Raw genomic sequence first — 16,761 nt, forward strand, 5'->3', positions numbered from 1 at the left:
ATTTCTAGGACTCGTGTATGCATAACTGTACTGAAGCCAGAAGTGCCACTGTATGCACTGAATGGATAATGCACACTAGTAGTAGAAGCTGCTTATTAATATTTAGATGAGGAATTTGTCACTTTACATCTAAGATAAAATTACTAATATGATCATATCCACTGCTTTAGTCTGTAGTTGATAGAATACAACACTATTTCTACTTAATTAAAAATTCTTTCATTATAAAATGCTATTAGCAGAAGTACATCTTTTAAGCGTACAAAACCACTGAAATTAAGCTAGATTTTCAAACTAGGGACTATTTCATCCTATGTCTGGACATAATGTATATGTCAAATAATTTCCCATTATTGCTACAACACTCAGCTTTTTGTTTGGGCCAAATGTCATCCATCAAAAAATCATTTAGCCTTGCTTTGATTTTGTTGAATATAGTCTTCAGGACAATAAATGCAAATTCACTAAGCAACCTGATGTACACCTTAAACCAGTATCATGATGGATGAAGCATTTCCTGGAGACACAGGACATGTGAATTCTGTTGGTGATTCTCTGTTCGCGTTCACTGTGCAAGCCTGAACTTCTACAACTGAGTGAAGGTTAAAGAAGTGGGAAGCACCCAGATGCATGTTTCTATGCATTCTGAGATAGTTACAGGAAATCAGCATACCAAATTATCTTTTTGTATCTAGTTTCTGACATTAAATGTCATTTAACAAAATATTCAGGGCTCATCAACTGACTAGACATTAGATGTCTCTAAGCTTATCCATAGGACAACAAAAGGTAGACATCACAGCAAAAGGTGGATGTCACGGAGTGTTTTAAAGAATTATTTGCACAGATTGCCATCCTACTTATTAGATTGAAGGTGATTGGAGGGAGATAACTGAAATATGGTTTGTTTCTGGAGACAAGTGGCAGATAAAGGTTAGAAGTATTCTCCAGTGGGTCATACTCAGGAAGGGGTCAGGTACTGAAATGATGACCCAGGATCAGTAAAATGTGAAGTGACCTTAGCTGAATTAATTTTTATTTCTGTGTCTCAGGTATTAAATTAGAAAAATTGGGATAATGTTACTGAGTTTCCTTGTAAAGTACTCTGAGACTGTTAGAAAAAGGCAGTATAGTTGTATGTGTTTTCTCTTTATTTACAACTTGAAATTTGTGCTGGAGTGGGGGACCTCAGTCTCAATTCCATCGTCTTTGCCACCAATTTCACTGCAAGTGCCTGTAAAAGCAGAAACACTCCCTATGGTGCTGCCTTCTCATGAGACAAATGTCCTCCTTCATTCATTAGCTGATACATTCTGGTTTATTGCATCTGTAAGACAAAGGGAAATATATCTAAAGAGAGTCTAAAAACCTCAGCAACCTGAAGTTTATTAACAATAGTAACTCTGGACTATAAATCACTGTTTACATGAATCTGTTAAAAAGGCCTCGATTCTGGAGCTACTCTGTAAAAACTTGTGTTAGGTCTTGAGGCTTTAGCTTATAGGCTTTTAAGAAGGCAAATCTTAACTAGATGAAATTATGAAGTTAACTGTGAGGTATGGGCTCAACCACTCTGCATTTTAATATTAGTTGCAGTATGTGGCTGAGTACACAGAACAGAGATACTCACATCTGTAATGAATAACTATTTTTTTCTAAATGAAGCTCAAACATACATTAGCACAGCCTATTTATCTGAATGAACCAAGGCTGCAAATAATTAAGGAATCTACTCTGGGAATACTTACACCGTCATAGAAGCTGATTTTCATTCAGCTTGTATCAAAAGAAACCCCAATAACCTTGCTCAAGTCGTTTTACACACAACTGCCATTCATCAGCCTAGGCTACTTGCTGTGAATGAACGCGTTATTTTTATGTATTTATTTGTTCTTACTGAAGGAGTCAGCAAATTTCATCTTGTCCTACGTCTTATTCAGTGCACAGTGGGACTGCTGGCGTGAAAGAGCAGACCTTATTTCTTTTACTCCTTATTAGCAGTGCTGTTGTAGGCTTTTCCTCGTGATTGGCAGATATTGAGGAGCTGGCTACAGCTGACTTTCTGAGTTGATGGTTGTAGCAGGAGCTCAAAGATGTGGTGAGGTTTGCCTTGCCTCCACCTGTGTTCCATCTCTTTTGCAGAGTCCTCAGGACTATCTTTCTGCACTTCCATTTTGTTGACACACTGGTTTTGATAAGAATTTTAATTTTGGTGTAGCAGTAGATAGGAGACCCTATTCCAAATGGAAGTGAGGGTGACTGTTGTGATGGTACCTGTACAAACAGAAGTAAACAATTTCCTTTACTCAAAAACTCTGTAAGAATATACAAAATGCAGAGGGGAAGGAAACAGTAAAACCCTTGGAGGCATCTAGTCCAACCCACTCAAAGGAGGACCGTCACTAGTACTAGATCTGCTCAGCCATGGCTTTGTCCAGCTCAGGCTTTGGAAGCTCCACGGAGGAATTTTTTAGAGCCTGTCCTGCTTACCTGCTGCAGGGCTGCTCTGTCCCTCCACATGAGAAAGATTTTCCTAACATCCCACTCTATCCTTCCAAATTGCAATTTCTGGCTGTCGCCCCTCATTATATCATCTGACACTACCAAGAAGAATTTGGATCTGTCATCTTTCTAATTACTCTTCAAGTATTTGTTGGCATCAGCCTACAATTATTTGATCCCTTTAGCTTCCCAAAACATAGCTGATTTATTTGAATATTAATGCCAGCAGACATTCAGTTATGTTTACAGTTCATTCACATCTGAGATATCCAGTCCTGATGACTGGAGTGCATTAAAATCTTTGAGTTTTATTTCCATTCAGTACATTAGAAATAATTTCTTTCCATATACCTCTTCCACGAGTTGTCATACCTTTACTCCCATGCTCAAAATCTCAGTTCTTCTCAATGCTCACTGAAAATTATTCTCCTGGTTTGGAACCATGTTCAGATTTTCCATCTATATTTCATCCTGCACAGATTATCGTTCTTCATGCTGTTTTACATGTGAAGCCTCCTTTGCTTTGCTTCTTAATTTGACTTGCAAAGCTAATTAAGCTTTACTTCTGGCAGTTCTATATTCCTATACTTCTTGACCTCTAATGGTATGGCTTTACTGTGCGCTGCAGATCCTGTTCCTCCTCAGAAAGCCACTGATTGAAAAGTGATTTCTTATGAATGTGAGGATTTACTTAGTAGTATTCCAGGTCCAGGTTCTAAACTGTAAACCAGTGACTGTGTCGACATTGTTTATGCTACTGTCTCTTAGCTTTATATTAAAATGACTGATACTATTTGTAAAGCTTTATGGAGGTTTGCAGGTTTTTAGTTTAAATGTTTACTTGGTTTTTGGTTTAAATGTCACTGAGAATTATGATTATACGTGATATAAGACTGGCCCTCTTACTCTAAGTTAGAAGAGAAATGTATCGGGCACAGTTTTTATGGTTTGTGTGTCTGCTAAATCACCTCTGCATTTCACAGCTTTAGGCACTGGGAAATATTTATAGTTTTTGCTCAGGAGTGCATACAAGTTTAGATACAAAAAACTCTTGAGTTAAAGCTCAGAAGAGATTTGGTTGGGTTTATTTTTTTATATTTCTGCATTATTTTGCAGATGTTTCCTATTGCAGTAAAGAAGAATCGTTAGCAGTGAAGGAGTGCTGTTAATTGGTTGGTGAGGGAGGCAAACAGGATTTTTTTTCTCCTGGTCCTGTCTTTGCCCGTGTGCAGTGAGTTGCTCTGTGCCTTGTTTTGCCTAGTTGTAAAATGGATGTAGAATAGATATCACTGTCATATGAACAAAAATGTAAAATTCATGTAGGTAACCTAGCTTTTCCACAATAAAGAAAACAACCTTAAAAGCAACCCAAAAAGGGAGTGATCTGTATTAAAGGAGAATATTTTATTTATTATTGTTAGTAACCTTTTCCCCTACTTTCTTGACCTGTTAATCCCTTCAATAATCAGTGTTCCTTCTTAAATCTTACCCAACCTTGCATCTTTTCTTCATCCACTCTACATTTAACTTTGCATCACTCCTTCCTCATGTCTTTTAGAAAAGCATCATCCACTCTGTCATGCTGAGAACAGAGATTTCTTTCTATCTTCATCATACCTGTATTGATTTTACTCATGCTTATTTTCACTCTTTTTTGGTAAACATAGTCAATCAGTTTGTGACTGATATTTGAGAACTTTCTCATAAATACATGATAAAAATTGAAGTGTTCCATTGTTTCTGAGGAATTAAGGTATTTTTCCATTTGTGTTTTGATGCTTTTTTCTTGTGTTTTGGGGGTGGGTTTTTTGTTAGAAATTCAATTGGTCTTTATCCTTAGATAGTCTTCCTCTTATTTCCATAAACACTACAGAGAAAACCTCTAATAATTAGAGAAATATGTGCCCTTTTGCAGATCCTTTAGACTGCCTGCTCGTGGAGAAATATCAAGGTCTCTTCTTGAAGAAATCTGTGCTACCATTTTTTAAGAGCTGTACGATCTGAATCCTGGTGATTGTGCTAAGGCTCAGCCTTTACCATAGTCAGAAACACTGTGCTCAGATGCCAATCTACAGCATGGTTTTCTTGGAGAAAATAAAGAATTTTCTTTTCATCTTTGCTTTTTTTTTCCCTCAGCCCCTACTCTTGAAGATCTTGGTGATATTTCAGTGTCTTTCGAAATCGCACCTGTAGGGCTAATGCTTTCCTTTGTGGCTCCCAAAGGATGAAGATGAATGCTGGAAACACTAGTTTTCCTCCTCCCCACTGGCATCATTGACATTATCTTCTTCTGAGTCCTCTGGTACCAGTAATGGATATCCTGGCTTTGTGCTCAGCCTTAGTAACTTAACACATGAGCAGTTTTAGTGGAGCTGCATTTAATTATAAGATTGTACAGTTGAATTCCCAAAGCAGAGATCTCCTCAGGGCAGGGGAAATTATCTGTCCTCTCCAAATGGATGTATATAGATCTATTACTTGGACATGTTACCCGTTTCCAGAGATTTTTGCAAAAGACCAAGTACTTCTGTCCCTTGATATGAATCACGTCTCCTCTATTTTATCAGACTTCTTGCTCATCCAAGTGATAGTTTGTTAGATTGACTTTTGACTATCTGCCAAAGCCTTTCTGGTTCATAACCATTTTGAGAATGTGCAAGTGTTAATTATGAAGTAGGTAAAATATTTACGAATTCACTGAATTCAACCAAATGTCCCCATAGCCAGTTGAAGTCTGACAGTAGCCAATAACTTGAGTTTCAAGAGAAGAATAAGCAATGCACCACGTATTATGAGATTCATGACGTATTTTCTTATTTTCGTACATTCAGCAGATGAAGTCTGGGTTCTCTAGATACATTAGGGACAAGTAGGCTCCTAACATTTCCCATTGAAGGTCAGACCTCTTTAAAAAATGCAAGAATCATGGAGTTCTGTGAGACACCACATGGCTGAAAGGTTTTATTTTATGACCAATTTCATAGACTGTGTTAGAAGTTTAGAAGTAGACTGTGGACCAAATTATTAGTAGGACACTGTGAAAACCTTTGATCTGGAAAATTTCTGCAAACAGCTTTTTCTGTCTTGTTTCCTTTATCCCTGTCAAAACCTCTCTGCATCTTTCCTCAAAGAACTTCATGGCTTATTCTCACCCCATTCATGTCATCTGTCCTGCAGTCCTGAGAGGTCAGTCCAGTCTCTGATGGGCCTAGGAAACCAGTCTCTGTTGCCTCCAGGACAGCTTTTTCAATGAAATGCTTTCTCCCATTCTGCCCTTAGGCTTAGGAGTAGCTTTCCTGAACAACTTCAAAGATATTTTCCATTGTTGTTCAAATTATCTGTGAAATACCCTCATATTTTAGTGTATTGTAGCTTTGAGAAAAGATACTATTTCCATGAAAGGTTATTTCAGAGCATCTTCACACAAGTCAAAGTGAATTTAAATTATATAAAAGATCACAGCATTTGCACATTCATATCCCAGTTGTGGACTCTATATCAGTTGCCAAGTTATCTATGGCAACATTTTAGAATTCAGCCTATCTTTTCATTACAGTTTAAAGCCCTCCCATTTTTTTATGCCAAGAACATACTTAAGAAGTAAATTGCTTTAACTTTTCCAACAGTTGCATTCAATTTGAAGGATCTAGTAAACATTACTGAAGCACAGCTAAGGGAAATCCCTCATGGCTAATAAAAGTTTGGTAGTAATAACAGATAAATTTTGAAGTTTTCATAATAGATTATCTAAATATCTCCAATGCAAAGCATAAAACAAAGCCGGCCCAGAAGCTATTGTATAGTTTTTAAACTATCTTCAGATTATGGAAAGAATCTGAATAAATGTAATAATTTTCAAACTATTGATGTTCTGGCAGAAATGTTGCTACTCTTTTCCCCTATTGTTACCAATATTTCTGTTAATAATTTCAGAGTACATTTTATGAGTTTTTTATGTTAGCAAGAAGATCTTCCTACCTCCCAGTTGTTTGATTTTAACTATTTGCACAGTTTCAGTCCATTAAAACTGTCTTTTAGCAAGAGGAAGTGTAGTAATTTATCCTTACAGGGATGTTGTGACTCAAACACTCCCTTCTCTTCCTGTTGCTTGATCCAATGTAATTAAATAATAGATTTCATTTCATAACTTTGCAGTAGCAATAAAGAGGAAATTATGTTCAGAAGGCATGTTTATTTTTTGACCCCAGCCTTTTCATGGCTTAAAAGTGATTCTTTCTCTTCGTGCTAAAGTAGTGTGAAACAGCCTTTTCAAACTTATGTCCTTGGGAAATGAATGTTAATTAAAGAATGAACATTAAATAAGAGTTAGGAAATCGGTGCCATTTTTCAGACACAAATATCTGTTGTTCACATTTTATATTTATGCTCCTTTGTGTTGCTTTCTTTTCTTTCTCTGAGCAAGAGCTCCCTCCTTCTTTCTTTCTTCTGTCTTCCTAAGAGAAAATCTGTCATGTTCATGTTATCATCTGTACAATTTACCTTGGTTTTTTTTAAGCTCTGAGAATTATAATTTATATAAATGAAAAAGAAAATACAGCAAACTAACACATACATGCAAACATTTGGACTTCTTTCCTCTTATTTTTACATGAAAATGGGTGTACCTTGGACTGGAACTATTGTTTTCATAAATTTCCTTCTGTTTTTATCTTTATCTGGAATTAGAAGATTCTTGGACGAAAGGTGCTATAGATTTAGGATTGTGAAGCCGTTTTGAAATGAACTAGAGAGAGATTTCCTGATAGAAGAGATAAATTTCATAGAACTTCCTGTTTTATTGCGCATTCTGATTATACCTTGTCCCTGTTGACAAGTGATTTTCCCTAAGATTAAAGATTACAGAACAGACTGAGACTTTCTCTAGTGTCATAATGTACACTCCACGTGTATCTTGTGGTTGAAAAAGCATTAAAACTAAATGTTTTTCACTTCTTTTTTTTTTTTCTACTATTGTTTTCTCTTTCTGTTGATAATTTGGGTACATCTTGCAAGATGATACTTACCTGTCTGTCAAAATTCTGCAGGCAATATAATTTAACTCAAGCCCAGACACCCATAAGGCCTGTCTGCCATCCAAGACCATTTAAACCAGTAGTCATTTACATGTATTCTGGGTCTCACTGTTTAATCTGAGTGATCCTGTAGCATTTAACTGTAGTCACCACTCAAGCTGAGAAGCTCCCACGTGGTGGACATGTGCATTTGAGCAGACAAGAATAAAAAATAAGGAGAAAGACCAATGTGAATCATTTCAGGTAAAATATTTTAACTTATAAAGTCTTCTATCACTAGCACTGTATTTCCAGGTATGAACATAATGGCATGTCTGTTCAGGAACGTGAATAATTTTAGAGCTTTCTGATGGAAAATATTGCCATTTTGTATTTTTGATTAACTCTGAATCCTTTTTTTCTCCTTCTGTCTCCTAATTTAAATTTTCAAAGCAAAGCCTTGCTTGTGTCCTGTGCAGGATTTAATTTTTTAAAGTATGTTTTTGTCCTTCATTTTGAGGTGTTTGAAGAGATTTTTTTAATGACTTTAGGATCAGTTCAGCCAGAGGATCAAGGTCTTGTCTTCTCAATATTCAGTGCACTGATCGTTGCCTGCTCTCATAGTAACACTTGCTTTGCAGTTCTTTCATTAGCCTGAGGCTTGCTCTAAAAGCACTTTATCTCTGTGCTTGGAATAGGTAAATACATGGCTTATTTTCCCTATGACAAACGGTGAAGCCTGATTCCAATTTGCTGGGATATGGAAAGGAAGAGTATTTAGTGTTCTGGTGAAACTAATATAAGGCAATGATTGTGTTCCTGTGTGAGCAATGTGAGGATGCATGATTTAAACAAATGTTGCTCTCTGTAGCAATGGGAGAAAGAAACCTGTTTATATTAGATAGTCTCTCAATCAACGGAGAACACGTTTTTTTTTTCTGCTTGCAGCATTGGAAACTGCGTAACAATAATCCTGAATGGTGGTTTCTTCTGGGATTTGAAACCAAAGGACAGGAAGCTGTGGTATAATGTAAACCTCTGCTGATTTGCATGCCATAGTAATATTGGAGAAAGGAAAGAAATAGAAATAATTGATGGAGAGGAAATAAATCTGAGTCAATAGACTAAATATTTGAAAATAATATTATCTTCAGTTCTTAAGAAAGATGATTTCTTCTTAGATGGAAGAAATAGTTGTAGCTGAGACTCTCAGCTTGGAATAGCTATAGTGATACTGCTGTAAAAAATGAAACAGCTCTTTGTGAAAGTTTGAATCCAAATGTAGTTAGTTTTATTATAACTTCCCCCAAAACACCAGCGTTTGTTTAGTTTAGGTAAAGGGAAAATTGGCTATCAGTGATTTACAGTGGGATGGCACCATTTACCTCAGCATCTAGAATATTCAGACAATCCTAGAACATGGTCAGTCAATAGAAGACCTCTACGCTCATCATCTTCAGGAACAGAGATGTGTTTGCAGAGGTTGGAGTGCTTTTGGCCGTGAGAATTTTTCAGTTTCATATTGGCTAATGAATCTTTCATATCTACAAAGTTCACACTTCACAAAGCTTTTTTTCACGCTCTCTTGCTCATTCTAGAGACCACTACTCCATCGTTTCCCCATCGATAATATTTTTCAAGCTTATTTTTCTCCCCTGTAATAATAATAACTAGAGTAGAAGTTTCCAAGTTTGTTTTCTCACCTGTAGTTATCATCACCAGCAGTGGGAGGGAGCATCAGCAGGGGCCTTTTCCAGCACTTCACAAAGTCTTGAATTAAGTCTATGTAGCACTGAATAATTTGATCATATTAAAACTGAATTCAATGAGTCTGGATACTTTTATGCACTTAGAGACTTTATGGTTTCAACGTTTTTGTATAATTTAATTTCATTTGGTCAGTATTGCCTGCTATAAATGTCAGGTGTGCAATAGGGTTTCTTTTGTTTCAGGGAGAGTAGAAGAATTACAGGTATAAAATTTTGGCCCAAAATGTTGATTTTGGAATTATAATTGAAAGAAGGAAAAATAGGGAAAAAGTCATGCCTGAAGCTTAAGTTGAAATGTAGTTGTTGTTCATAAATGCATTAAATTGTTTTTCCTGTGTGACACAAAATATAACAAACTCTAATTTAAGCAGTTGAGCTGAAATTATTTATAAATAAGATTAAAAACAAACAAAAAAAAGACTTTGATTTAAAGCTCATCTTTTGCAAAATAGCAGTATTAATTTTGCCATTTACTTGAAATTAGTTTTCCTTATTTAATCTACCCATTATAATTTTTTAAAAAATCATACAATGTCTAATAGATGCAAATCCTAACTTTCAGTAGGAGAGCCTAAGCTTTGAAAATCGGTTACCATTTTTTTAATATTTGTACATGTTCATAATTTAAACAAGAATAGTTCAGAGTGTCAACAAATGTGGGGATCAGCTATGGTTATGCCTGCTAAAAATAAAAAATAAGGAGCACAAGGATTCAGCTTTCCTTACTCCCGGTTCATGGTGGGATTGCTGCTCTCCTGCCTACTGAAGTGCAGGAGTTACTACACCATATCCAACGAGCTGAACAAACATGCAGAATCCGTTGTGAAAATTGAATTATTCCACACATGAGAAAAGGTTTTCACCTGTTTTTTCCCCTCCCTTCTCTTATGGAGCAACACTTTCTTAGACATTGATAAGGACTGGAGTAATGAGGCCCATATGTCTTCATCAGCAACCTGGATGGGTGACACAGGGTATGTTCAACAACTTTGTTGATAATACTAAATTGGGGGGTGGCTGACAAATGGCAGAGTTTTAGTCCAGTGGGAGCCTGATAAACCTGAGGATGAGTTGGACATAAACCTAGCAAGCGTCCACATCTGTGGCAGAATAACCCCAAGAATCACTGCTGTCTGGGAATCTACCGCTCTGAGATGAATTGTAGGGTACAGTCTGAAGATGCCCTGGGTGGCCAAGCCTGTTCTGATGATGTATTTGTACATTTTTTTGAAAAGAAATGGTGTGTGCTCTAGCTTAAATTGTTTAGTAATGTTCAATTTTATGACATTGGTCAGTAGAAAGCCATCCCCTTACAGGTGCAGGGATTTCCAGCAAGGTGAAACCATGGTGCACCATAGGTGAGCTCCAGAAGCACAGTGCATTTTCTTATTAGCCCGTTCCATTACACAAGCTGAGTCCATGTAGTTTTATAAAGGCTGTTTACATTTTTTGGTATTTTTTTTTCTTTCTTTTGTATGTTTAGAAGGATCTTGTTTGTAAAATGAGGAAGCTGCAGGGTGTTCTGCTCTTGCTATTTTCTCTCCCTATACATATGTACTGTCTTTTGTTGCATTTCTTCTATTTGGATTATACTGTGTTGCTAAAAAACAAAAATCAAAAGCAAAAAACCCCCACAACCTTTTCTATAATCAAAAGAATTGTGTGGGTTGTCAGTAGAATAAAGAGAGGTGATGACGTCCAAAATTATGTTAAATATTCAATTTAAGCAAATGGGAATAATAACAAGATATCTTTTTGTCATCATTCTAATCTGTAGGGGTCTTTGATAGCAGTGATATGGGTAAAAACGTCCAGGCTGAGATGTGAGGCTGTTTATTGGAGTTCATAGGACTGGCTTTCACAAAATTTCAGTCTGAAGGCAGCTGAGGAAAGGGCTGTTTTCTCCCCTCTAAAATTTATATCATCTGCTTTGATGTCAAAGCCATCATTGTGTATTGGACCTGTAGATGTACTCTTTATGGTTTCATAGGGAAAGAGTCCTTGTAACCTGCTTATTGCTGGGGATACTTTGGGGATAATTCTCCTTCAGCTACTAGTATCTGTAGTATCTTCAGCTACTGTGGACTCTATATCTGGATCCAGCTCTTCAGGCTGGCTGAACTGTGGAAACCAAAAGCCATTACCACCTACTAGAAGGCAAGATGAAGAAGTTGATCTTGCTTCAGAGACTGAAGAGTAAGGTTTTTTTGAAGAACCAAATATAACAAATGATGTACTTGAAAACAAGTTCTCAGTGAATGCCAGGGACTGTGGGGTATGAACTGCTGTTTTCTTATTCTCATGACCTGTGTGGACTGAAATTCACAGTGTGTCAAGCAAGAAAGTGCTCCCCTAAAGCCTCAAAATGGGACACAGAGCTTTATCTTCTCAAGGCCACACATAATCACCTGGTGTTAGATTAAATGGTCTTCAGTAAAAAATACTTAAACTTGAAAACAGGTACCTAAATACCAGAAAATTGATTGTCTTTTACTCTGCAGCTGAAAGATTTATGTTTAGTCATGCTGTTTAGCCCTTGTGTGATGATCCTAAATCATTACCTATTGGAGTGCTCTAATGGACTCCATAATGTAATTATCCTCCCAGGATGTGCTAACTGTGTAAAGCACATCCCTATGCTGACTTGCGAAAACAAATTCTGTATGTTTTCCCTGTATATTAGGATTAGAAGCTCAGGTGTCGGCATTAGTAGTATGTGAGATACTATATGGAAAGATTTAAGGGAAAAGCCAAGTTTAATTGCTTTCAAAAAAGTATTGGGATGCTCTGTTTAGAATATATTTCCAACACTTTATCTAAATTCAGAATATTCTTTGGTATTTTTATAGTTGAATACTTTTGATCTAGAAAAGATGAAAAAATAGGACATTTTAATGCATATTTAATAACAAAACAACCTTCCTGCCTCAGAAAAAAATTCAGCCAGGTGAACTATGATCTAATTTTCCTCTACAATGAAAACAAAATCATAGCTCCTGAAGCATTATTCTTGGCTCCCAGCAGTTTCAAGGCATGCAAACATTACCATTTCGACTCCGTCCTGCAGTGTAACTGGAAGGATTATGTCACAACATAGTTTGTTTGTTTTCCAGCTTTTTGCCTGTTTGTCCATCAAGACGTTTTTGTAGAAGAAGTATCGGTGATTGTTGACTTTGGAGGTAGTGGAAGAAAAAATAATTATGAAAAAAAAAAAAGCAGACAGTACCATTGAAGTAACTGGGCTTCTGTCACAGGAGAATGAATACTCCTTTCAACAAATCTATAATTTGCAGAAGTTGCAAAAAGAAAATAGCCGTAAGGTGACTGTTAACATACTTCATTTCATCCTGCCAAGAAAGTTAACTTCATAAAGTCATTAAACCAGTGATTACATTTTAAAATATTATTCCCCAGCCATTTCTTCTTAGACTTTAAAATATAGTTACTGTATATACTACCTTCTTTGTAATGTGAAAAATTGTAAAATACACTTATTTTTCATAAACTCCTAATTATTAACAGAGCTATTTGCGCTCCTATAGTTAAAGTCATTTCAACACTTCCGTTATTTAAACTTCACTTTTAGGGGTTCATAATTTGGCTGTAATAAAAAATATATCCAGACTCCGAGGTCTCAAATATTGTTTGCTGGTATTAGGAAATTTAGACTGTTTTTCTTTAAGAAGCTAAGTAATTTGGATGGTTTTCTGTTCTTCAGGATAATGTGAACCAAAATATTTTGTAATGTGGACTGAATAATTTTAATCATTAAAAAAATTAGGAAAAGCCAGCGAGTATGTTGGAACTGCTGCTGACCCAAATTCTGTGACTGACACTGAATATAGTGGAGGCTTGGAGAAGGGAGGTGGTGGGAAATTCTTGCCGTATCACCACTGTTGCCATATAGTAACCTCATATATGAAAAGTTATTGCAGCATTTATATCATGCCCATCTTTTAGAGCCACGGTCAGTAGACCTGCTGCTCATGAAGTAAAACCACCCCATGCTTCCACTGCAGCGAAAGGTGAAAGACCTCCTGGCTTCAAGGTTGCATAGATGAAAATTGCTCTTCTGGAATCGTCAACGCTCGGGTGCTCGGAGATGGATCGTTTCTTTAGTATGGCTTCCTGAAATCCCCCTTCATCATGTAATGCGCCCGCGGTAATGACTCAACAAGGCCTTCAGCTCCGGAAATGAAGGAATCGGGCCTTATTGCATATTAATGGCAACTCTGGGACAGTCAAATAAGACAGTTTGTTATAATACTAATTATAGCAAAGCACTCATGTTGTGGTTTGAATGAGTCAATTATGTGTGTGTTAAAACTATAAATACATCTTCCCCCCAAACCTAGGCTGTGTGGTACATAATTTTTTTTTAATTGCTTGGATACATATTTACCTGAGCATATCCTGGTTTCCCAGGTAAATATGTGTACCAATGCAGAACTCATTATGGTCTGTTTGGATAAATAATCCATATTTTATAACTGTACAGGAAGTAATTATTTTCGTATTTTGCTTTCTTTAAGCCAAAGAAATTAAATGCTGTGTGTTCATTCCTTAAAATAAAATAGATGCAAAAGTTGAGGCAATACGAGAATAAAGTTTTCATTGTTTTGGTAGAAACTGAGAATATTATTTCAGATTTTAATCTTGTGTTTAGCCCAGAATAACTCCATTAAAGTAAACAGTGTTATTCAGGATTTACTTAGATGCAAATGGGTTGTGAATTTGGCCTCCTCTCCTTACTCTCCCTTACTTCATTGGGAGGTTGCTGTAAGCAGCTTGCAGACAGTCTTTGCTTTAAATGACCTTGTCACGTGTTTATCATTTGGAAAAATAAGGTATTTCAGCTACACGCAGATATTTACATATCTGAATTTTATGGTAAGAAAATTAATGTCTTCTAGAATCATAGAATGGTTTGGATTGGAAGGGACATTAAAGATTATAGTTACGGTCCTATATGTGTTAGGGAACTAGAGCACACTTTCACGTCCGATATTTCCACCATTGTTTTATGTGATATTTGGAAAAGCTGTGTTGTGTTATCACCATGCTAAGGTCAGGCTTTGTAACATTTTTAAGCTTGGTGGGGCCAAAGTCAGCCTTGGCATAAATCCATTAACTGCAATAGATTTACACCAGAGATGAATATTGGCTCGTTCTTGGTGAATTTATTTTTATCTAGCTCTTTATATTTTATTTTAGAAATATAAGTAGTTTGCGTGCCCTCAAACTAATCAGAATAAGAAACAGTTTTGCTTATGCCAAAACATAGAACTATCATTTTTCACATTCTTACATTTTTCAAGTAAGATTATATTACTGTGACTTCTGAATTCCTGAAATCTCTCTGGTCTCTGTGACTGCAGGGCCAAGGGAGGTTTTCAAGGGGAAAATCTGAAACTCTTCACGCAGTATGTTTTGTGTTGTGCATACGAGATACAGTTAACGTTTTGTATGCATGTGATTAGTGTGGAAAAAAATTAATGCAGTCCAGTATTATGATTTATGGACTGAATCTTTTGCCCACTGAACACTTGCCAAAATGAAAATCATTTTCCCTCCCTCTCCTCCTTTGGATATTAGAAACAGCTACTGTTTTTGTTGATCTTTTTAACTTCTGAATAGGCCTATTTCAAGCCATAGCAGCATGGGAGCTCAGATTAATAATATACTTATTCAGCCAGTGATACTGAGTGAAACCATTGCTAGTGTGAGTATGAAGGATAGGGTTTCTTTAAATTATTTTCAGGTGCATTAATGCATTTCTGAAAGAAGAATGTAGAGGTATTTGAAATTAAATTAGATTTCTGTTTATTGATCATGTTACAGGTGTGTATGAGTTTTAATATTGAGAATTTTTTAAGCTGTCTCTTCTTTTAATAGTTTTAGTACTGTGTGCACTGTCAGTTCATCCATCAGATGGTTAACGAGGATGAGAGCAAAGAAATTATGATCAAATCTTGCCTTTTGGACAATATTTTTGAATTTAGAGGATAAAGGGTATTCCATGCTGTGAAGCATCCTTTCTGGCCCACCTGCTCTACAGCATCATCTTAAGCCACAACCAAAGGCTAGTGAGGTAAAAGGAGCAAATCCCATAGACTTCTCTTGTGCATTTTAGTTGAACCTACTTAGCCCCGTAGTTTGATAAGCATCAGCTTGTCAAGTTTGGTTTCTAATCTTTACTGGTTTTGGTATGATCTATTTGTGTATAAACTAGACTGATTTCCTGCACCTACTGAAGGTGGATCCAAGGCTGATATGCTTAGTCCTTTACGAAGACATTTTTGCTCTTTACAGCATAATTTGAGGAGCTTTGGGCCTGTTGTGATGGAGATGAGGACAGTACTTTGCTTCACACTCCTTTGGCCACGTCTTATCAATTTTTGTGGCATTCATTGCGCAATCTCATCTCGATCTTTTTCCTATCTGAATGACCTGATCTGCTCAATAAGATTTTTCCAATTACTTTATTAATAGAGTCGGTGTTTCCAGTCAATCCATTTTCTTTCTCTCAAATGAAATAAGAGTACGCCTAAAAAAGTTCTTCATGTGAATCTGGTTTGTGCTAATGATAAGTCAAGTAGGGGTAGAGTTTCTTTCAAAAAATACTTAGGTAAGCTGTTTAAAATTAGTATTTGTTATTCTAAAAAATTTTGGGAGGGATCAGCCACCCGTCCACAGTTGCAGATAAAGTGCTATGGCAAGAATTTGGCATTTTTACATTGCCTAAGAGAATTATATGTTCATTTTCTGGGCTAATGTGGTGCAAGGAAAGAAAAAAAAAAAGGATGTAGCGCTTTTTAAAAGCAATCATTTTAAATATAAACAAAAAAGCTTTTGCTTGAGATTTGTCAAAAGTCTTTCAGTCTTTTCGTAAGATTGTTATTCACTTCTTGGCTAACAAGAGCCAAGTGAGTGACACCTTTGAGAGTCCCGCTTGTGTTTTAGTGCATATCTTGTATTTTGCTATGCACTACCATGCAAAATACTATCTGAACTTATTTAAAACAAACCCTAGTGAATAAGTTTTTTAACACAGAAATGGTCCTCCTAATTTATTAATTTATTTTAGTTGCAGCAAGCAGCTGAGGTTTCTCAGCTGAGAGGAGCTCGAGTCATCTCTGCGGAAGATCTTCTGTTCTTAATGCGCAAAGATAAGGTACGGTAATAAAACAGAATTTTCTTACTTTACATAGTAAGCTGCTTATCGTGTTTTAAAGTGTTTGCTTAACCTATGTGAAAGGAGTCCATCATCATGAATAGCTTTAGTTAAAAGTATAGCGGCTCTGCAATTGTATTGTATTGTGCACAGTACAATAATTGTATAACTTTTTAATTAATTCTAATTTTTTCCAGTAACTTCAATTGTGAATAGATTTTTTTACTAGCTCTAGGGTGGGTACCATACCTTAGAGCTCAAAACAGTTTCTTAATAAAGGTATAAATATTGATCCTCATCCTTT

The 16,761-nt window shown here is 36.2% G+C and overlaps 1 protein-coding gene across 3 annotated transcripts in view; it reads left to right on the plus strand.

Annotated features, from left to right (window-relative positions):
• Positions 1-16,761, plus strand: part of SUPT3H (SPT3 homolog, SAGA and STAGA complex component) — a 291,877-nt gene that overhangs the window by 183,268 nt on the left and 91,848 nt on the right. For all 3 annotated transcript variants that reach the window (XM_068413559.1, XM_068413627.1, XM_068413717.1), the window contains exon 4: positions 16,371-16,457. In XM_068413559.1, the coding sequence (XP_068269660.1) occupies positions 16,371-16,457 (87 nt within the window). The remainder of the gene's footprint in view (positions 1-16,370; positions 16,458-16,761) is intronic.

The sequence above is a fragment of the Nyctibius grandis genome, chromosome 1, assembly GCF_013368605.1.
Source record: "Nyctibius grandis isolate bNycGra1 chromosome 1, bNycGra1.pri, whole genome shotgun sequence".
Taxonomy (NCBI): Eukaryota; Metazoa; Chordata; class Aves; order Nyctibiiformes; family Nyctibiidae; genus Nyctibius; species Nyctibius grandis.